Source organism: Hippopotamus amphibius, chromosome 2 (genome assembly GCF_030028045.1).
Source record: "Hippopotamus amphibius kiboko isolate mHipAmp2 chromosome 2, mHipAmp2.hap2, whole genome shotgun sequence".
Classification (NCBI taxonomy): domain Eukaryota; kingdom Metazoa; phylum Chordata; class Mammalia; order Artiodactyla; family Hippopotamidae; genus Hippopotamus; species Hippopotamus amphibius.
In genome coordinates, this window is record NC_080187.1 from 4,994,411 (window position 1) to 5,017,424 (window position 23,014).

General features: G+C 50.7%; 1 protein-coding gene across 2 annotated transcripts in view; it reads left to right on the top strand.

Annotated features, from left to right (window-relative positions):
• MED27 (mediator complex subunit 27) overlaps window positions 1–23,014 on the top strand; it is a 208,021-nt gene that overhangs the window by 178,134 nt on the left and 6,873 nt on the right. For both annotated transcript variants that reach the window (XM_057721729.1, XM_057721730.1), the window contains exon 6: window positions 8,946–8,987. In XM_057721729.1, coding sequence (XP_057577712.1) covers window positions 8,946–8,987 — 42 coding nt within the window. The remainder of the gene's footprint in view (window positions 1–8,945; window positions 8,988–23,014) is intronic.

Below are 23,014 nucleotides of genomic sequence, written 5' to 3' on the forward strand. Positions count from 1 at the left end.
AGAGTCCCAGATGAATGACATTAAACACTCGCAATCAGAGCTGAAATGATCAACAAGCATCGATGTATCAGTGTGAAGCTGAATGCTTTACAGAAAAACATTTCTGTCTCTCCCCTTGCATTTTTCATCAGGCTTCTGCTTTTTCCTTTAAGCCTGATACCCTTAGTTGAATTCCTAATTTATCACCTTAGACCCCAGTTGCCTCATTAAATGTGTCTTCTGAGGAAATGGATTTCTTTCTTCCTTTCTTTTCTTTCCTTTTATTCCCCCTGCCTGGTCATGCAGCACATCAATAGCTCATGGTTCGGCATTTAGCTTTTCCTAGAACCACACGGAAAATTTGAGTTAGTTTGACACACAACTGACAATGATCTTTCTCCTTGACACTAGCAAGTAGCCCCCGGAAGTTGGTTACCCCTAGCAGTGCACATTGAATACCGCAATTGAAAAAAGATGGGTTATTTCCATGGGTGATTTGTTTCATGGGAGGCTCATCCGTGTGAACCCCTCATTTCTCTCGACTGCACACCCTCCATATGGAGTCACAGAGAGCACCAGAGGATGCTAATAGGAGCTGACAGCCTTCGTTTGTGTCTGCTTCCAGAGCATAATGGGTGTTCTGTGAGAGAGACCCACCCAGGTGCACCCTGGTCACTTCCTGGGCGTGAAGCCTCTGTGTTCACCTCTCCCTGGAGCTTCCCCTTCTCCTGGTGAATCCCATTAAAATTTAAAAGTTTGTTAGTACCAGCACTTACCCACCCAACGGCCACGTTATAATGAGGATAGAATGTTCTTCAAAAACAGGTGACAAGTGTAGCTTAGCACATAGCCGTGTGTTATAGAAAAGGTGTGCCCCATAGAGTAGCGAGGTTTATATTTGGAACAAGTAACCCAACATTTCCCAGTCTCCACTTTCCACTTGAGTGTTGTCACCGTGGGAAGCTACTCTTACTCCCAGGGCTCTGCCAAGTTCTTGTACATCTCCCCATTGAGAGGAAAGCGTTCCTCGAGGGATGCTTTCCTTTTTCTTTTTGGAAAAACCAAAATGTCTCTGGAGCAAGTGTAGAGAATAAAGTAGGTAATTGGGGCAAGTGTGATCTGCTTTGTGCGTGACTCAGAAACTCGGATGGTGATTCCGAACTCCTTCACAGCAGCAGAAGCAAGGCCGGGGCGGTGGAGACCCTCGCCACGAGCCCAAATCAGTGGGCCTCTAGAGACAGGGTCCTCGTTGCCTCTGTTCAAGGTTGACAACTTTATAGACAGCCCTGGTGTGAAACACAGCCCGGGCTCTCCAAGGATTTACAGGTGACTTGGGGAGATAAACAGGAAATACATAAAAAAGCTAGGTACTAGGAGTGGCTGTGCTGGAAGAGACACTGAAGTCAGGATGCACATGAAGCATACTCTGAACTCAGATTGTAAGGGGCGGAGATTTCACCTCCTTTGCAACATCAGTATCAACCTTTAACATGACATTGATTTAACCGCCCCATACTGAAAGTGTCCAAAATAATACAAGCGCTTTGCCACCTAGTTAATACTCAATAAATGATAACTAGTACTATTTTTATTCTGCACTTGAAACAAGGGAATTAGAGAATAGTCTCACGTGTATACTTCCAGAATCTCCCTCTGATTCCTCCTCCGCAGCTGCTGTGGGTAGTTCCTTTCCTCCCATCTGCCCCCTTGACTCCCAGATTACCAGGGGTTCTCATCCCCTCCCCACTCATGCCCCTCGACCACTTTTACATGTACCCCTGTGGTTGCACGTCTCCCCCACGACACGGATCACTCCTGATTTGTGTCGAGGTCAGACCTCTCCTCTCCAGATGGACCTCAAGTTCAGCCCGTCCAAAACCAACTTCAGCTTCCCTCAGCCAGTCCTTATCTGGGATGACAGTGCCACCTCACTGCCCAGGCCTTCCTCCCACGGCCTCTACTCGGAGTCTGATAGCGGGTTCTGGTGAGTCTCCCTCTTTATCCCTTCAGCTGGGCCCCTCCCGTCTGTCTCCGCTCCTCCTCCGTTCTCCTCCATTCTCGTTCTTTCCGTGCGAGTTGCTGCACCAGCCTCCTCACTTCCAGTCTCCAGGTCTGCTTCCCTCCCCCGTCTGTCCTTCACTTGGCCTTCCTGAAGTCCGCCACCGAGGGGATCCCTTCCTGCTTTCTGCCATCTCCCTGCTGCCCAAAGCAGGAAAGCGGGCTGTTGGTAGCTGTTAGGCAGAAAGCAGTCCATGACCAAAAGAGTGTGAGAAACCCTGGCTTAGAGAAGGTGCAGCAGGGTTTCTTCCTGTAGAAGGGCTTACACACTTCAGTTTGCCTATGTGCCTTATGAGGGTCATACAGCATGCAGTCTTTTCCTAACTAATCTGACCACCCATTTTTCCTTCCTTTATTCTTGGAGCGTATTGTGACACTGGCATTTGGCAAAACACACTTCTGAAAACTCTGGCTTATAGAATAAAATCCAGACTCCTTAGCGAGGCATAGAAATGCCTAGTGATCTGGCCTCTGCCCACCTTTCTGACTTCATCTGCCATCATTCTCTGCCTACATTTCATCCTACTTTCCAGACTTTTGTGCTACTTGTGGCTCCCAGAACATGCCAGATTCTTTCACACACTCGTAGCTGCTCTGGGCCCTTGCCCCGGGATGCTTGCCCCTCCTGTCCACCGGACAGACTCACTCTTCCCTTTACACTGGCCGAATGCTGTCCGCATTTTCTCATCCTGTCCCCATTTTCCCAGAGGCCTCTTCTGTGAGCATGGGCTCTAGAGATGGCAGGCTTGGGTTTGCCTCCACTCACAGCACATGTGACCATCATCACATGCCTCCGTAGCATTTTGAGCAGTCTTTCTCTAGCACAAGAATTAGTACATCCTGATTATTTGTTGACATGTCTGTCTCGCAATTAATAAAAATACTAGCGTACTCCACGTTTGGTCTGGTAGGCATTGTGAGAAGCAGACGTTGCCTCCAGTGGTTATGGAATCCGAGGTACCACTGTTAGACTCATCTTCCAGGCAAAAGCCTCCTGGGGATGTGAAAGTGCTTTAGCTGGGATGAAAGAGTGGAGAATCAGAAATTAGAGACGAGAAAGGAAGAGAAATTAGAGATGGGTACTAGATGAAGCAGCAGGGAGTGCAGTCGTAAATAAAGAATAAAGGAGGCACACAGGTGCACACGGGTCATAGTTGCCTAATGAGAGATCAGCGCGCATTCTCTGTTCACCAGAAGGAAAGCGAGTGTGTCTAGGAACCTGAATTCTACTGAGTCGTATCACAAAGGCAGTACAGGAGGCCTCTTGCTCCCTTTTACAGCCACATACATTGGCCCTGGTGATAAGCAGGGACCCTAAAAGTAGGAAGAGCACGATTGGGAGGACGGAGTCCACTTGTTATTTTAACGGCACATTTACCACATCCGGCAGAGAAGCTCTCGACCGACTCCTCCACCCGGAATCTAAGCCCAGCCAGCTTGATTAGCCCCCTTTTTTTTCCGAGTACTTTACACATGATGAAAACAAAGTCACGCAGACATTATTAGTGTTCTCTTTTTAGTACCGATGCTGGTGTATGTGAGCTTATGTATTCATAGACATATAAGCATTAGTGCGGTTACTGTGTTGAACCGTCTGGCACATCCCAGATAAAATGCAGCATTTGGAAGGAGCCACTGGGGCTTGCGGTGTGGTCTCTGAGAACAGTCGCTGCCTGCACTTTACTGCTCTGAAGGTGCAGCCCCTGCGTTTGCTGAGGTGGTGCCTGAGCGCTGGCCTGGGTGTGGATCTCTGCCCCCATGCGGTGGGTGTGACTTGGAAAGCCTTGCCTCGGCTTACAGGGGTCCGAACTCCTCCTGCCTGTGCTGTTGTCTGTGTCTTCCAAACCCAAAGCAGCCAGCCTCTGGAAGGTTTAATTATCCCTGTTGCTACAATAGTGGCCCCGCGCCACCCCCGATTTCCAGCTCTGGCACGTTTTCTCCCCATTAGAATCCCAGCAAGCCTATCTATCACTTTGCACTAACAACCACCACCTCTATCCCGATCATCCTGTCTCTTTACCTGTGATGCATATTTTTGATGCCAAGCACCAGTAGACTAATTCCTCTAATAAAATATAAAAATGCTGTTAAGACTTACCGCCCGCTCTTCCTTGTCATCAGGGAGGAGCGAGGAGCCATGACTCAGCATGTTAAAAGGCAGATTTAGGTTGAATACCTGGCCATTGTCCTGACTTTACACCAGTCAGACTTAGCTGAAAACATGCAAGTGTCTCGGTTGAATTCATCTTATTAGGGGATTTAGGTTATGTTAATGCTATAGCTTCATTAATTACCCCATATCAATAAAAAAAGGCAGCTTTTAGCCTCCTAGCACAAGAGAGGAAGAGAAATGGTGGTATCAAAGGGAACCTTCAAAGACAGCCAGAGCTGTCTCCAGGGTAATTTCTGATCCCCACATTCTTCCCACTTCAAAGTTGGATGTGTGTGTGTGTTTGGGTCGAGGGGGTTGGGGGAAGCTAGAATCTGATTTCTCTAATAAGTGTTGGCATCAGCCCCGTTTGATATTAGATGCAGGGAACATTTTGATTTGTTATAGCCTTTGAAATTGTTCAGACGACCTTCAGAAAAATGGCCTCATGTTACTTACGGGGGAAGGGGAATCCGGTTTCATTCATATGCAGAGCATGCCCTGAAATTGTGCTTTTGGCAGTTTTTTAGTAACAAATGTATGTCCTGATTGAAAGTGAAAAGTTGAAGAAGAACAGATCTGTAAAACTTGTTCACTTTTTTATTCTCCAGGGGAGGGTGGGCAGACTTTAGCAGGTGACCAAATAAAAGTTTGTGGTTTTGAAAACTTGGATGACCGTGGAGAACTCCATCACCGTTGCTGGTTGATAGAACCCTACCCCTACTGACATATCACCTGTTGACCTTGCACGATGAAGCTACTAATAAATAAAAGCTTTAGAAGTCGAAGTCCCAGGGAGACGTACGAGTTTTATTTGGAAGTGTCAATCTTAGGTAATTTATAGTTCATTGTACTGTGTTTTGAAATGACAAGTCGATAACTTTCTGATAAGCTGCCATAATGTTCACTTGCTGCTAAAGGGACGTTAGTGGTGATGGCTTTCACATCAGCATTCCTGGGAGGATTGTCATCTTCAACTTTGCAAGAGGGTCCTCCCACCCCACGTGGAGCTGTGACAACTCAGGGGCACTGTGAGTCAGCATCCCCTCTGGAGTCTAGGTGCCGTGCCGTCTTCCTCCCAGGTTAAGAGCTGGGCCTCTGGAGACAGACCTGGTTTTGAATTCTCTACCACATATTAACTATGTAATTTTGGACAAGTTGCTTAACTTCTCTGAGCCTCAGTTTCCTCATCTGTGAACTGGAAGTAATTTTATCATCCTCCTGTGATTGCTGGGAGACTTTAGAAAGATAACGCAGGTCCAGCGCAGGCTAAACACATAGTGCTCAGCACACGGTGTCTGCCCTCTCTGGTGGTGCCAGCGATGCTGATGGTGGTGGGCGTCATTAGAGTCAGCATTCCTTTGCCTCCTCATTCAGGGACATTTGGATTTTTCATTTCGGTGAGTAAATTTGACTGTCACTGTTGCCACCAGTTCTTCCTGTGCATCGAGAGGACCTTTGATGTCTGACTTGTAACCTGAGAGCAGATGTGTCTGTGCTGAAGCAGTTGGTCATCTGTGGGGTTTGTTTCTATTTTACCTGTGGAGAGACCACGTTCCCACCCCTAAAATACTTGTTTCAATCCCCAGAGTCCACAGGCTGCTTCTAAGACTGTAGATTCAGCCCCAATTACCATAGGATTGGCTTTTCCATTTTAAGATCTTTCTAATCCTTGCCCAGAATACCAAGGGATGCTTTAGTTTCTTTTTTCCTGAACTATATAGTTCAGAATAATTTCTCATTCGCCGGGCTGAAAGTTTGTAGCTTCCAGAATGCTCCTTTTTGAATATTGAAGCCCGCAAAAAACTGGTAGCCATGCCCTCCTTTGCAGCAAAAAAGCTGAAGCTAATAAATATTCACTTGGATCAGTCCCGGCTCCTTGAAATGAATTTCTGAAATCCTCCTGGCCCTGAGGAGAGGCAGGGCACTGACTCAAGAACGCTCAGTTAAATGGCTTTCTTTGGCATAATTCTAGCAGAAAATCAAGTACGAACTGCCTGCTGTGCCTTCGCCACAAAAGGGAAAGCCATTGTCATCAACCCCCCCACCATGCACCTGGGAAACAGGCGTATTGTCTGCTATCCTTCTATCCCAGATGGTCAGAACCGGTCCCCAGGGTCCTGAATAATATATTCAAATCGCCTTCAAAAAGAGCAGTGCTCTCACTCGGAATGAGCGCTGCATGTTTCAAGAAGCCACAGTCAGGCTAGGAGTCCATCTCTTAATTAAACCTGTGCGTATTTCTCTCTGGGTGATTTTTTTATTTAGAATATTTTGCAGATGCTGAAGGGTTTTTTTTATATGTATATAATTTTCTCTTTTAAATTAAAATTTTCAGGCTGTGTGCAGATTCTTTTTTCTTTTTGCATGGCCCTGTGTTTATGTCTGCCTACGTATGATGTGAACAGGCAGGAAGGATAAACAGCGGAGAACTTCAGAAGAAACAGCTGTGGGCTGAAAATGGAAAGAGAACTGTATTAGTTCCAAGTTCAGACATTGATGTGACTTCTCCAAAAATTTAGATTTAGAATCTTTGGCATCTCCCTGTCATCTTGGCAGTGATTTGGTAAAACTAAAAGATACAAAAAGTCGTTCTTGTTCTTTCCACAATGTCTGAATAGTCTTTAAACGCTACATTTGTTAAGCCCTGGGCTAAACCGCGGCACTAAGATTATGATGTGAACCTGACTTATCCTCCCACATATGACCAGCTGCCCAACAGTTTTCTTCAGCAGAATTGATAACATAGGGAATTGACTTCGTATGTGTATTTTGAGGTTTCCTTCAGAGTTATCTGGAGGTAACATGTCACTTTTCCCCCTACAAATTGCTAGCCTGTCAAATTAAAAATCTAGTACCTGAAGATTTTAAAAATTCTTACTCCATCAATTGGCCTAATTGGGGGTGGGAGGTGGGGGGCAATGACAGAAAACTGACACCATAGAAGGAGAGCATTCAGGTATGGAAATTCAAGAAGGAGATGGTTCAGCACTGGGGATGGGGGGATGCAGACAGATTCAAATAAATGTTCAATCACAGTTCCTCCGTTATCGTTCCTGGACATGGATCCACTAAACTCAGCCTCTCCAGCAGGAGCCCTGCCGTGTCCGGGGGGCCTCTCAGGACCACCCCGATTCCTCCACTTACAAACAGGAAGAAGCTGGGAGAACTGCACGCATGCCTGTTCCCAGCTCAGCCTTTCATTGCCAAGGGCAGTTTTCAGAAAGCCCTCAGAACAGAAGTAGAACTCCCCACTGTCCCGCGTCAGGTGCTTCGCTTCCACTCCTCCTAGCAGAGTCTTCCCAGCTGTTGTCTCCTCGTGCTCCCAGGCACTCCAAAGTCAACACACAACACACAGGCTTAAGTAGCTGTGTCTCAGCTTTCCACCTTGACTGCTGGCCAGCCCCAAAGGCAGGTTCCAAGAGGCCCATTGACCAGGTGTTTCAATTTGCTCAACTCGTGAACTCTAGTAAAGTTGACTTGTTAGCCCCCGTGGGACCTACTGATGGCCCCTCTTAATCTGCCCTGCCCTTGCGCTGTCTCCTGCACATGTTGGGGGGAGCTCTATTTTTGCCGTACGCCATTTGTTCTAACCTCTTGAAACAGTGAGAAGGCATTGATTTGATTTCTCATGCAACCTGTCAAACCAGAGTGGTTTTGGTTAGATCGAGCCATGAGTACCCTGTGCAGGACCAAGTGCGGCCAGAGGAGGACTAGATTCTGAACTCTGCCCGCATGTCGTCTCAGACCTCTGTTTCCTTGCCCAGAGGTTCCAGGGTGCCTGACCTGACCGGCCATCGCAGTGAACCTGTGGAGCGCTGTGAAAACGAATGAACAAGTGAACAGGTTCTCAGGCCCACTCCACACCTACTAATTCAGACATTCCAGGGGAGGGACCAAGAAATCTGTATATTAAAAAACAAAAAAAATCCCTTTAGGGTCTTCTGATACCAGCCAGGTTTGAGCACCACCAAGCAAGACCATCTGTAAGAAGCTTCTCCAGATTACTGTGGGCAATCGAACGGCTCCGAACCATTATCTCATCGTCTGGGAAGGAAGGTTGCTAATGGGACCAGCCACACGGGCTTGCTCTGGGGAGTGAGTGGGAGAGTACATGTGCAAGGCCCAGTGTGTGCCGGGCGTGGAACAGGTGTTCAACAGCTGCACTGTCTTCCTCCATGTGTGGCTGTGACATGCTAGGTCCTGTGCCAGGACAGTGTACACAAAAGAAATAAAGTTTCAGTCTTAAGAGCTATGAGAATTTTTAGTTTTGAAAGGATAAAGAGGACCCAGACAACAGGTATGAGAACGATACTTTAGAGTAACGGGGATACCTCTCTGGCAAGGTGATGTTTGAGCCAAAGAAAGTGAAGGAGGAGCCATGTGAGGGCTTGTGGGAAAAGCAGTCCAGGCAAAGCACACAGCAGGTGCAAAGGTCCTGAGGCAGGACTGACCTTGGCACGTTGGGTGATGCGAGAGAACCTTGGTAGGAGTCAAAATTAGAAAAATGAGCAAGGGGCTCAGCTCATGGGGCTGTGGACGCACCAAGTGCCTCAAGTTCACTTTTATATTTTTTCATTTTGTCTCCTTAAATCACCACAGGTTGATAAGAAATATAGGCACAACCTTTAGGATCCTTTCAATCCCAAGATTGTGTTTTTCTATAATCATGGGGGTTTTGTTTTTTTCAAGCTTAGCAACAATAGTTACAATATCATTTCTCTAAAATTGATGCTATTTTATCTCTTCCCCCCCGCAGCTTGATATATGGTCCAAATCCAACTATCAAGTGTTCCAGAAGGTAAGTTGTACTTTTTGCTTCTACCTCAGGAGGCATTAAGAGAAATATGAATACTTCAAGGTGTAAACATTGGTCTTAAATCAGAGGCTTTTTAAAAAAGTGCAAAAAGCCAGACACAAAAGGCTGCTCACTCTGTGATTCCATTTATATGACATTCTGGAAAAGACAAAACATTAGGGACAGAGATCAGATCAGTGCTTGCCAGGGACTGGGAGTGAGGGCAGGAGGTGTCCCCAGAGGGATATAAAAGAACACGTGTGGGTGATGGAAATACTCTGTGTCGTAATTATGGTGATTGCACAGCTGTATGTTTCAAAACTCATGAAACTGTATACCTACAAAGGGCAAATTTTACTACATATAAATAATACCTTAAAAAAAATCAGAGCCTTTTGAGTTGCTCCAAGCTCAACCCACAGTTTTTAATTTCAGTTTCTCACAGCCCTGTAATCTACAGGTGCCTTAAGGGTGGGCTGAAGGAGGCAGGCGCCCTACCCCCACCCCCACTCTGTATTAAACAGTGACATTTTTTTCAGATGTTGGGCTTCCTTGAGAAATACTGTCTGGGAGATGTCAGAAAAAATGAAATGTGACCAGAGATCCATTTCCCAGCTCCCAGTGGTGGAAGGGTCCCTTCCCTGAACCAGCTCAATACCTGCGGCTTCTGAGGGCTCCTCCCACAGCCCTCAGGCCAGCTCCCCTGCAGGGCACCAGCCTCTTTCTTCTGTGCTCTCCATCCTCTGTCTCTGCTTCCATCCAGCAGTGCAGATGATAGAGTGGTTGTAAATACACTCATCGCCTCCTCACGTACAACAGCGATTATTGAGCCCCTTTGCCGTGTGCAGGCGCTACGCAAGGTGCTGGGAATACAGGGGGAACAAGACAAACAGGGCAGTGGGATCAATAGGAGAACTCCAGGTCGTTACCAGGGGGCAGTGGTCCAGGACAGCAGGGGCCTCCTTCACATCAGGGTGGTCGCAGGAGGCCTCTATGCAGCAAAATTTAAACTGAGAGAGGAAGCAGGAGAAGGAGGCAGCTGTGTGAAGAGCCGCAGGAAGAGGGTCCCAGAGAGTGGAAGCAGCAGCCCTGAGAGGTGGTGTGGGCGCCGGACGTGGCCCGGTGCAGCCCCGCTGTGATGGGAGCGGGCGGAGGGCAGGCGCGGACAGTGTGGGAGGCAGCGCCAGGCTGACAGGCGCCTCGGGGTCCCTGTGTAGAGTTTGGAGTTTATTCTCAATTCAGTGAGAGACCACTGGAGGGATGGATGTGGAAGAAAGATATGATTTTGAAAGCTGGGCCTAAGTTATCTCCACTTGAGTAATAACTGTATCCAGGATGTGCCCGCTAGCTTAGCATAGGACGGTGTTTTTTTTTTTCCAATGGAGGTGAAATTCATATAACATAAAATTAACTATTTTAAAGTGAACAATTCCATAGCTTTTAGTGCTTTCACAGTGTCATGCAACCACTGCCTGTATCAAGTTCCAAAACATTGTCATCACCCGAAAGGAAACCCCATCCCTGTTAAGCAGTGAGCCTTGGGCTCTCGTATCAGAGGAGCATAATGGACCAGCCCTCCAGTGGTGTCTGATGTACCTCAGCTCACATTGCTCCCTGGACCCCTTTACAGTGCAAGGGGGAAGCAAAGGACAGATGTCCAGGGCTGGGAGGGGTCTGAGGCTCAACACCACAGCATCCAGGGAGCCTCCGAACGCGTGAAAATGTCATGATCTTGTCACAGCTGAGCGTACCTGATAATGAGAGATGCTGACGGTGGGGAAACCGGCTGAGGGGCGTGTGGGAACTGCATGCCCCGTCTTTGCAACTTTTCTGTAAATCTGAAACTAGTCTGCCATCTAAAATTCATTTAAAAAAGAAGCTCATTGTGTTGGCTCTTCTGAAACTCCTTTATCCAACTGAGCTACCTAGACGCAGAAAGAGACAGTGGCCTCCCTCCCTGGGTGGGAGCCTAAGGGAAGGAAGCACGTGGTCACGTGTGGGCTTTAGTGTCGGCAGCCACCTTTTAATCTTGGCCTTATCCGGTTGCCCGTACCCAAGGCCCTTACCTGTGCAGCTTGCACGAAGCCTCGGCCTTAATTGCTGACTTGTGCCTGCCTACGGCTCGTGTCATTTTCCCCCAGCCGCCGGCTGGAGAGCATTCGGAGGAGAAAGAACACTGCTCATCACCTGTCTCTTGTTTCACTTTCATAGTGAGGAACGTTGAAACAGTTTTGAGGTTTTTTGTTTTTTAACCCGGTTTATCTTAGAGTCCTCTGTGGTACTGCAGCGAGGTACTTTCTGGCTCCACAAAAGGCGGGCAATGACTTCAGGGGCCCCGAGCATCACAGACCCATAACCTGGGGTTTTAACAATGTCCAACTTCCGTTCAGATACCCTTTATGAGGGAGGGCCTTGCCCAGGCTTGCTTCGGCAAATATATTTTTTAACGTTCTGTGTAGTATTAAGTATTTTTGAATGCACGCAGGAAGTTTATTAGGAAGTTGTAAAATGTGTGAAACACAGACTTGGTGAAGCATAGATTTGGAGAGACATTGCTATGTTTTTATTCTACTGCCCCTAAAAATAACCTGCCAAGCACTCTTTATATTTGCTTAAGACTACAAGCACACAGTACAGCAGTGTCTAAAATTTGATATTAGCTAGTTGAGATTTAGGAGCACCCGCCAATTCCCTCTTCATAGTTTATGTTACGTGTTGGAGTTCAGCAGTAAAAATGGATAAATTTGTTGAGATTGGAATTTTATCTCAGCTGGTGAATGACATGTTGTCTGTTTGTACAGAGCCCTTTCCGAGCTTCCTTTATCATCCCTCCCCTCACCTATTTTTTAACTAAATGAACTTGACCTCTGAGATGACCTGTACTAGGTTAAAGAACCACAATTTGGAGACGGGAAGATAGTGCTTTCTGATGAGAACAAAAGGCAGATAACGTGGAGGTACTTTTCCTTTTTCAGGGGCAGGTAAGAATTAGTGGATTACAGGGTCCGCGCTCTTCCTTACTGAAACATTGTCTATTTGCTGTCAAATTAAGGAATATATTGGAAAATAATGTTGTACAGAATTCAGTTTAATCCTTTATCAGTAAAGCTTTCCAACTGACCATCGTTGCGTGGAAGGGGTTTGGGGCCTTGTTCTTGCGGAAGACGTTGGTGAAGAGGCTGAGGCACGTGTCGTGTGGAATCACGATGGGGGGGTGAGCACACCGGGCTTATTTCATTGGGTTAATTTCAGGCCACGTTGGGGGTCAGAAGGCAGCCCTACCTGTTCCACAGCCAGGCCGTGCACTGAAAGCAAAGCTGGGACTGCCATGTTCCTCGCAGATTCTGAAGGCCGGGTCCCACTGACGGGATGATGTTTAACATTTCAAACTCAAAATGCCAAGAGAAAAGATTAGGTGGCAACATTTCCAAACTCTGCTTTTTAGTATCAGCTTTTTCTTAGAATTCTATTTTCTTCCTGTCCACCCACTTAAATTTGAGGTGTCCTGATTGATGTTGCTTGCAGCGTTTCCCAGCAAGACACTGCTTGAGAGCACAGTGGTAAGCGTTCACCGGCCTGCTTACCCCCAGCGGGGTTAAGCCCAGCCAGGGAGGCTCAGTTATCCGCCGACCCGGAAAGTCTCAGCCTGGACCAGGAGGAAAAGTGATTGGCAAAGTGCAAGGTCAAGGAGAATCGCTGGTCACCAGTAAGAGGGCATTCCTCGGGCAGGAAGCAGTGCCCAACTGTCCTGCCCATGTGGGCAGATGCCGGAACTGTGCGCCATCCCTGAGGTGGGGACGCTGAAGGCAGCGTGGCTCTCTGGGCACGCCAGGGGGCTCTGCCTGCGTTGCTCTGTGTAGGTAGAGCCCCAGTGCTTCCTTTCTTTGGGGCTCATTATGCAGTTGCAGTTACTGTGTGCTGTGTGTGTTTTCCTGCCCACAAGTAGCAGCGGTGGCCGCCACAGGGAGAGGCCTGATGGGAAGGCGGGAAGCCCTCCCAGGTCTTTTGCCTCAAAGTGACAAAGCCGGGGATGGGAGGGGGCACTGCCTCGCAGAGCCAAGCCAAGCTTACACTCGCCTTTTTATTTCTGGAAAATAACACCAGGCGCTAAGAGAATGGAAACACACACCTGTCAGGTTCTCCTCGGGCTGTGCCTGGCTCCCCGGGTTCAAGACAAGCACACAAGGTCCCGTGGCAAATCCTGCCACACGAAGCTGAACGCGACCTGCCTTTTGTCTGCGACGGGAACTGTCAGCAAGCCCTCTCCCTATTCCTCATTAGCCCCCTTCCCCGGTGGCGGAGGGCTGGGGACAGCTGGCCATGGGGCCACGGCTGCCCACAGGCCCCCATCATTTACCGCGGTGCCCCGGAGGCTCTCTGCACTCGGTCCTAGGGCGAAGGAGCTTTTTATAGCCAGCAAGTCTCCAGCAGAGCAGATTCAGAGAATGGAACTTCGAAATAGGGGGGACCATCTGAAAGGGCAGAATCACAAAGAGCGAGGAAAGGTTTCAAGCGTGTTCATATTTTTCTGACATTTAAACTCTGCAGGGGCACTCACTGTTTTGATCTTTAACCTCCTCACTTCAAAACAGTGGGCATTTTCATCCAGTAACTTAGGAAGAGCGAGAGCTCCTTACTGCGTTAGATCTTGGCAGGAAGGCCAAAGAAAGAGGCGAAGTGTGTGTGCAGCCCCAGGTAGGCAGGTGGGGACGTGAGAGACGGTGTCGAAGGGACTGGCATCTGCGCGGCAGCTCTTCCACTTGGAAGCAGAGCATAGAAGTCGTAGCCACAGATGTCCAGTTCTTAGTCCACGATCATTATTCTAGAGGCAGCAGAGGGAAGAGTAACCCTTTCAGTCCCGTGCAGAGCTTAGCCGTGGACAGGGGCTGTCCAGTGGTGGACAGTGTTCCGGGCAGGCCGCCACTACTGCTTCATTCCTGGCTTCACTCATTCATTCATTTGTTCGCTCCCTTGTTCGTGCTTCGATACAAACACTGGCCCCAGTGGGGCAGACTTTATCAAGGAGAGACGTTATCAAGCGGCCACCCAGTGCTTGTCAATAGACAAGATTGCATCAGCCCTAGAAGAGTCACTTCTCTGAAGTTTTGGAGACATTGAGTGCCTCGCATAAATTGAGTGCCTACCCAAATAGTACATGACAGACCTAACTTGTCACTAGTTCCAAACCAGGAAGGGGAGCTGTCCCAACATGGGATGTTCCCAGAGGATAGGACCCGCCTCTCACCTAGGGCTGTGCGTGTCTGTACGTGCTGTAGCATCTCACATCACCAGAGGGGCTCAGTAAATAGTTGTTCGATTCTTTTCAATCTCATGCTCTGGACATCTAAAATTTCTTCCTACCGGCTCATTTACATTTCCTTTCAGCAGCCCCTCTTCAAAAAGCACAGATAAGATCCTGGAAGAGTCTGTGGTTGTGATGAGAGTCCTGAGATCTCGGGTTAGATCTCTGTCCTTGCCCTTGGCGGGTGCCCTGCTCAGGTGAGGCCACTGGCAGAGGCTCCTGCACCTAGAGGGGATCCCTCAGCCTCCTCAAGGGGGGTCTCCCTGTCACAGGAGGGTCCTCTGTTTTTTCCCATTGTCCTCATAGTCCTCTTTTCTCTTCAGTGCTGTCTAACTTTTTCCAAGAGGAGAACTTGTGTACGATGGACTGAATATGGTGGCATTGGCATCCTGTTTCTGGGCATTCTGTCGCTGCCTCACAAGTGTGTCTCGGCAGCCCCAAGAGCAAAAGCCGAGGGAGCAACTTTGACCAGTGCGAGGGCTGTGGGAGCTTCATGAAGGAAGAGGGATTCCCGTCAGTGGTCTCAGTGATGGGGGGTGGAGGGGGGAAGACTGCAGGAGCCAAGCATCAGGCTGTCAATGAGCTTCAGGACAGGAGAGGCGACGGACAATTCCAGGTCATCCCGGAGGGCAGCCCTTTCCTGAGCCGAGAGCCAGGCTGTATTGACTAGGCTGGGTGGGCAGAAGGAGGAGAGGAGGGCATGTTGTTAAGTGCCAGCCCAGGGCTGTGGGAGCTGAGAGCAGCAGGGAGAGGTCATCCCACTCACCCTACAGCTGAAGAGCCTGTATCACCACCTTGTTTCTTAAGGGGCGTGTTTGCATATTCACAAGCCTCTAAACCTAGGATAGATTTGATTGTTTATTTTCCCCTTGTGATACCCCAGCACCTTCCCTCTGCAAGGCTCCCGCCACCACTCCGAGGGCGGTAAAGGCCAAGAGCCTCACGCGGACCCAGGCTTACGGTTACAGTGGAGCAGGAACGCCCACCCGGCCGGTTGGAAGTGGTTTGTGGTTCTCTGCCATTAGAGGAGTCACAGAGCCCTGCTTCCTTCCTGAGGGGTTGCCCGAGACTCGTGTGCTCCGGGTCAGAACCCAGCAGCTGCTTCTGAGAAGCCCGGCCTCTTGCCCTTCCCAGGCCCCTTTCCACCACCCCACGGGCCACCCAGCCCTGAGGGCACCTTCCCGGCAGCAGGCCTGGCCACCACCCCCTCCCCCGTCCCTCCCAGCAGGCCTGCCATCATCTTCCCCACAGTGACTGGTCCAGAGAGAGGCAATCCGGCAGTGGCTGGGAGCCAGGCTGTCCTGTGTTCAGACCCCAGCTGACCACTGCCCTTGGTGTGGCCTCACTTGCCTCAGTTTCCTCATCTGTAAAACAGAGATCATAAGAGTAGCTACCTCATGGAATGGGCACCCCAAATTACACCCTTTGGGCAGCCCTGACATGCTAATGTAGTCACAGTCCCAGGACCTGTGTCCTGAGAGGGCTGGTGGCATGTCTGGTGGTCCCCAGGAGGCATGTGAGCTGGATGTGGTCCACCCTGGCACCCTGTTTCCCCACCCAGCAGGGGCTGGGCAGAGGCACCCAGCACCACGGCAGCTGGACAGGGCTCTCAGGCAGGGCTCACTCCCCGCTCTGCAGTCCCTGTTCTTTCTCCTGCACTTGCCTCAGTTTTGATGGGGAAGTAGGTGGTATTGTCTGTATTTTCTTGGGAGCCCAGATGTCTCTGGATGTGTTTCTCTAGCTGCAAGGCTGTTCCTGCAGAAAATAACATCACACCAAGTGGGTACAGAACAATTCAGGTATCTTTGGGCTTGGACTTTCCTGGCAGCCAGCAGCAGAATCTGGCATTTTACCATCTGGGAAGCATTGAACTTTTTTTCGTTCATCTAAATGAAGAGCCTTAATTCCTTAATCCTGGGAGATGTGAAGGACCTTTCATGTGCGACTCCTCTCGGTGCTGCACAAGACCTCTGGCAGAAGCTTAAAGCTGGGCAGGACCCTGGAGAGCGCCTCCAAGTCCACCCTAGGTTTCCCTCTTCACCGAGGCCCTCCTCCCCACACTGCCCCATGACCTCAGCTTTTCCTGCCCCTGAACTCCCCCTTTTACGCTGCTCCCCTAACCCCACCGGCCAAAAATAAATCAATAGCGTCATGCCTACCGCATCTCTCCTTCACTTGGGGTCCTGCCAGGGGAGTGGAGCCAATGCAGAGCTCAGCCTGGGGTGAGGCAGGGGCTTCTGGTCACAGGTCGGGCGTGCACAGGGCCAGAGTGACCACAGGTGCTACTGGGCGTACAGGAGAGCCCCAGGTGGGACGGGAGGCCCCGACCTAAGTCTCCGAGGGAGAGAAAGGCTTAGTCAGGGGTGGGGCATTCCAGGGTTAGGGGCTGAGCAGAGTCAGGGAAGCGGGTCTGGGAGGAGGGCTTACTAAAGCAGCCAATGTCACTGGTGAATGATGGAGGGAGACAAGGCTGGGACCCAGGTCGTCGAGGACCACAGGCGCCGCACCACGGGGTTGGGTGGATCCTGCAGTGGCTGAAGAGGGGCCTGGCCGGGGGGATGGGCTGCAGGAGCCACAGCCAGTCTGCACACAAGGGTCCGGGGAGCTGAGGGGCTTCCTTTTGGGGCATCAGTGGCATCTTGGTTGGGACTTTCAAGAGGGTCGGGTTGGAACCCCTCACACCAAACAAAGGCTCTTTTATGGAGGCCCCAGTCTGTGCCACAGGCCATGTTCTGTACTATAGACAAGATCTCATCCTTCTCAGACAGAGCTTGATCTCAAAGCTGCGATGAGGGATTTCAGGCGGATGGAACAGCAGTGTCTGTCCTACCCTCCCCAGTTCCAACCCAGACAGCCCTGCCCCTGGTCTCATCCCCAGGCAGCTCTACCAGGCTCTGGTGGACAGTTCTAAGCCCTTCCAGCCCATGCAAGTGGCTCCTGCATCAAGACAGAAGGAAGTATTGATCTTGTCTAAGTAAATCCCTAGTCCCCCTGGACCCCAGCGCTTCCTCCTCGGGCCTCTCAGCCTGCCGAACCCGTGGCACACAAATCCAGGGTACAGGTTAGAGACTCGAACCACATAATAAAAACTAAACCCCACGCTTCCACTCTCCTGGACTTTTATCCCAGTTTTAAAAGCTGGTCTCTGCAGTGCTTCCCATCGCCCCCAGCCACCAGCACTTTCAGGACTGGCTTCATAGCTCTCAATTTTGAAATAGTGATGGTTCCTCTTTTTGTGGAATGAGTACTTCTGGGACTGTTTTAAATAGTCTTCATAAAACCAGTGCTCATCCTTGGAGCAGCGTTGCTGGCAGGGTTGCTGTCCCTTTAAACATTTAATGCACTAAGTTCACATCCTTGACTCCCAGACCCACAAAGAATTTTCTCCTTCCGAGAAATTCCTAGTGTCCCTCTTTTTAAGGGTGGGCCTGTCTTTGGCAAAACCCAGAGTAGAGACCCAAACTCTTGGTCTAATCTCCTTGTGTAGCATGAAAGTATATCCAGCAGATGAAAGTTTATTTTTATTTCTTTGAGTTGCAGGACCAGCATGTGTACGACTAAGTAACAAATGTTTGGCTTTGCTGCCTGTTAGTTTGTGCTCCAGAGTCTCTTTGAAACCCATCGAGATGGGAGGAGGTTCCCAAGAACAGTGCTGTGCTGATGGTCTCGCTGGTTCTGAGCTCTTGGTAATCAGCCCAGAAATTGAGGACCGCATGAGGGTAACATCACATCAGGGCAGCAGGTGGAGGAGGGCAGGAACCTGGTGCCCCTGCTGCCTGCTGGGATCAGCTTGTCCTTTTTAAAAGAACAAAGGGCTTTCATGTCACGCTGGTTGGCCTGAGGGTGGAACTCGGCACAGGCATACCCTCCGGCCATGCCGACAGGGCCTGCAGCAGCGTCCACTAAAAACCGAGACCTTGAGGCACCCAGTGATCGCAGCCTCGCACTGTTTTACCGAGGGCCATGGGGGGGAGTGATGCGGCCAAGGTCACCCAGGTAATTAGTGATGAACCCAGGACTGGACCCCGGCCTCCCGGCAGCTCCAGGTCTCCGCTCCCACCTGGCTGCCTTTTGTTCACGTTAATGCAGGCCAGGAGAAGCGCCTCTTCATAGTGTGGAAGCAGGTATTGGCTGGAGGAGAGCCAGATCTGGTCTCTACCAGACTTCTCTTTTAAATAAGCAACTTCTAAACACTCGGGTGCTTAACTTTTCCTATTTATTAATCTTGCGGGACATGCTTTTTATAAGCAGAGGCCCCAGCTCTCCTAGCTCGGCAAGGGAGGCCTTGGGCTTCGTGGGCTGCACGCAGCAGATGAGATAATGCACTCGGTGCCATTAGTCCATCGCATTAGGAGGAGTGCGCATAACTGCTGGAGCCGGGGTCCAGGCTCAGCTCCGCCCCCGGCAATGTTGTGGCCACAGTCCCGCCCCCTGGTGGTAGGAAGTGGGAGTGACGTGCAGCGGCCTGTTCACCCGTAAGTCCCGACACTGCTGACATCAGAACCCCTAGGGAGCTTTTAACAACACAGGTCCCGGCCCCCAGCCTAGACTGCCTTCTAAAAGCTGGGGGTTGGTGCCGGCAGCCCGCCTCCGGAGTCTGTACGCCTCCCCTCTGCTGTACTGCAAGCTCTCCGCTCCGGCCCAGATGCCCGCACAGAGTCAGAACCATGCCTTCAAACTTAGCGGATTCGGGAGTCCCTGAGGACAGTCCCTGGGCCACCAAGAAATGCAACACAGTCTTGCTTTTTAAAAGAGGAAAGTGCTGGGGGGTAATGATCTATTAGGAGAGCTTGGTCCCCTCCCCGCGCCTCGCTAATCCTTCCTGTGTGTCACCCACTCTGTCTCTGTTCTTCCCTTATGGAGAAAGAACGGAGTCTGTCTGGCCGCCATAAAACCCAGGCTCTGGGGTGCTGACTGTCAGCAGAAAATAGTCTTGCTGGACTTGAACCCGTTCTCTTTGCCCCCACAGCAGGATGAGGGCACACGTGAGAAGAAGAGTGGGCTCCGTATGCCAAAGCCATCACTGCCGCAGTGGGGTTTCCCCCGTTTTTTAGCACGCCCCCCCCCCACCGCCCGACTGTATTTTTTATTTTCCTTGATCAGTATGCATGCATACCTGCCTTAACGCTGCCGGCTTTTATTTGCCCTGTTTCCCCTTCATTCTGCAAGGCAGGGAGACTCGTTCAGTCTTGAGTTCTTGAGGGTCCTATGTTGGAACTTGTTCAGGGTAGGTGCTGGGTTCAGGGTGGACAGTTGAGCAAGACAGGCAGAAGCTTCTGGGAGGGAGGCACAGGACAGCTGTGCACGTGCTGAGAGCTGTGGTGTAAGTGAACAGACTTAGGACAGAGTCCTGCCTCCGCCCTGAGAGTCTTGGGGTCCCTTCCCTTGTAGGGAGGAGTGGCCTCATGTGCCACCTTTCCTCATCCCCCCGCAGCCTCTGTCCCCCCGAAGGCCCAGGGCCCTGCTCTGCTGCCAGGAGCTGCTTGGCTTGGGCAGGTCACTTAACCTCCCTGTGACTTCCTCCCTCACTTGGAATGGAAATTGTCCTCCATTTGTAGCGCCATCACAAGGTTGTGGGGATAGTGAGAAAAAAGATAGGATGATTCCCATTTGGTGGGTGCCTGCCGTTTGTCGGGCACTGTTTAAGCACTTTCCCTGCATTGACACATTTAATCCTTGTCCAAGGTCACCTGGCTCATAAGACACAGACAAGATCCAAATTCGTGCAGTCTGGCCCCAAAGCCCAGGCTCCTCACCGAGCCGCATGGTGTAGACCAGCCCTTGCTCAGAACTGGTGCTCAGTAGATGTTGACTTGGAATCCTGCTGTTACTGCCAGCAGTTCCACTTAGGGTTCAGCTAAAATAACTCCTGATCTCCGAAGGACCCTCCAGACGTCAGAAGCTCTTTGCACACAATATGGTGGAGGAGCTTTGGGAGACTTGTTTTGACTGGCGTCTCCTTCTCCAGCGTGCTGACTGGCAGCTGTTCCAAGGTCTCTTGAAAGATTCCTTTCTCCCTTTCTGACTTCCCTGTCGATTTGGGTGCAGGAAGACCTTCTCCGCCTCTTTGAGCTGGGGGAGAGGGAATTTCAGTGAGCCCTGGTTGGTGGCAGAGTGGGTGTGTTGGCAGCAGCGGGAATGGCACCTTAGTCTAAGTAAATAAACCACCTGCACTCCGCCCTTGAGACGGGATTGTGGGCGGGGCGGGGGGAGGGGTGCGGAGGTGCGCACCCCGGGCCGAGCCAGAGCATCTGCAGTTTTCCTTTGCCCTGAGGGGAAGCGGGGCATCTCTTAGTGAAGGCCCCAGTGTCTGCACACTCCTCGGAGTCTCTCTGTCCTCCTTCGCCTGCCCGTCCTCTTCCCGCCCTTGCTGGTTTCAGCTCAGCCACTGCGCCCCACCCCTCACTCCTCTTTGCAGCGTGGTCCCCTGTCTCCCTCGCCATTCTTACCTTCAGGTCTTCTCCTCCCTCCCTTTCCTGGGGTTCGCCATCTGCTTTGATCTTTCCCGAGCTCTTTTCAAACCAGCACTCAGTGTGGGATGAATGGCCTCCCTTTCTCAGGAGCATTAGTGCCCTTCCGAGGCCTCCGCTGCCACACAGGGCAGCTTTCATCTCCCGGGGGAATCTCATTAGCTCGGCATCACAATGGGACCCGAACGAGGCTGGGCTGGCCCAGAGTCTATTTAAATTAGTTAATAGCAACTTTTTGTTGTTGCCCCAGGCCTGTTTTTCCCCACATCTTGGATGCTGAGCAAAAAAAACAACTTTGTTGTTGAAGTGTGAAACAAAAAAATATTGAAGGTGGAATGCTTTGACCAAAAGGAAGATCATTGCAGGTGAATTTCTCCAACGTGTGACAACCATGTCTTACCTGCTACTTTGGAGTTCAGCCACGGGAACCTGAGAACCGGTGCAGGAAGTTTGGGAGGAGGGAGGGAAAGCATAATAGCAAAATAGTCAGCTTTGTTTCCTTCTATTAAAATACTTGTGTAATTGGTAATGGAAAGTTGAAGAAATTAAATGATCGCATCAGTGCTAGAAAAAGCTGCCACCACTTGGCGGTTAGGAGAATACACCGGGCCTTTTGAAAAAGAGGCTGAATTTGGCCAGATTGCTGACCCAGTAATGGAAAAACTGATTCAGTGCCCTGCCTGGGGGCTAGATGCCAAAACAGAGCTTGGGCGCGCTACTCCAGTGGTGTCTGGTGAAGGACATTTCCCAGTGAATTCCGTGCTGCTCTGGAGAAGCCTGTTATCCAGCACCCGCATTTACAGGTCTGACCTGCACCTGGCAGTGGGTGTCTGGCTTGCTGTAGACTTCGCCGGGCTGGGAGGTGGTGGGCAGGTGATGCCGGGCCCCTGGGACGTGTGCCTCTATCAGCAAACCGCAGAGCTGGCTGAGGTGTCTCAGGAGGGAGGTGGCGTAGGCTCAGCCTTGCACACACGCGTTGCCCCCGCCAGCTGTGTGGCCTGGGGCATCTTCCCACACTCTGTAAGTCTCCATTTCCTCCTCTCTAAGGTGGATGTAGGAGAGCACCCGCCTGAGCTCCTGTGGGGACTGAGTGAGCGGGGCACATTCATCATAAGCTCTCATTGGTGTGGTTATCATAGGTTAATAAGATTATCCCGTGGTCCAGAAAGAGCACCTTTCAGAAATAAGGAAAACCCTACCAACCCTCCACCACCCACTGTGGAATTATTGCACTGTGAAAATACTTCATCACTACCAGCCCCGCCCCCTCTTTCCACAGCACCATTATGAAATTTGGGTAGTATCGTTTATTTTGATTCGTGAAAAAGACAAGCTCTCCTTCGGGTTTGTAGTCCTTTGTTTCATACCCCAGAATGACATGCCTTTTTCCTGTAGTGCCCAGGATGCCCTGCCACCTGAGTGGCCTGGCCCCTCAGCCAAGCAGGGGCGGGCCCGGGGGTCTGTTGGAAATGCCCCGTCTCGGCCCCACCCCACCCCTACCTACACACCTACCTGCGTGATTCCTGCTCAGTGGCAGGATCCCCAGGGATTTGTGTGCTCCTTCACCTTTGCATCCTTCTGCGTCTCAGCATCCGTAAGACTCACTGGAGAGGCTGGCCTGATTTCTGGGCCACCCCAGAGATTCTGATTCTAGGTCTACTGGGCCCAAGAACTCACGTTCCCAACACATTCTTAGGTGATGGTCCATGAGCCGCATTTCAAGCGGCACCATTCTGGAGATTTCCTTGGCCTCAGCTTGAACTTGTGTGTGCAGCACTACAGGACTCGTGGACCATGGCTCACCTTGTAGATGGGAAATAAAGAATCCAAGGAGGATGTAGTATTTCAGTCTGAAGAGGAGAGAGAAGGCTGCTGTAACAAATTAACTTCATAGTTTTTGTTGTTGAAACAACAGATGTTATTTCTTGCGCCCACTGCACACCCCTCCTGCGTGTCTGAGGGCTGGGCGCCACACAGTCACTCTGGGACCCGACCCCACCGTCTGAGTGTGTGGCTCCCAGCACCGCAGGGGGAGGGAGCCTGGGGAGTCCACAGCTGCTCCCTTCACCGCCTTCCGTGGAAGCAGCACAGGCCACGTCCGCTTCCTGATGCCTCAGCCGGAACGAGCCCTGTGGCCCAACTACAAGGGAGACTGGAAGGTTCCCACGTGCAAGGAAGGAGGGGAGAACCGGCCAGTGAACCCCCGCGACTCCTAGCAGACAGAAAGTCATGATTCCCCGCGGGGTATGGGTAGACCA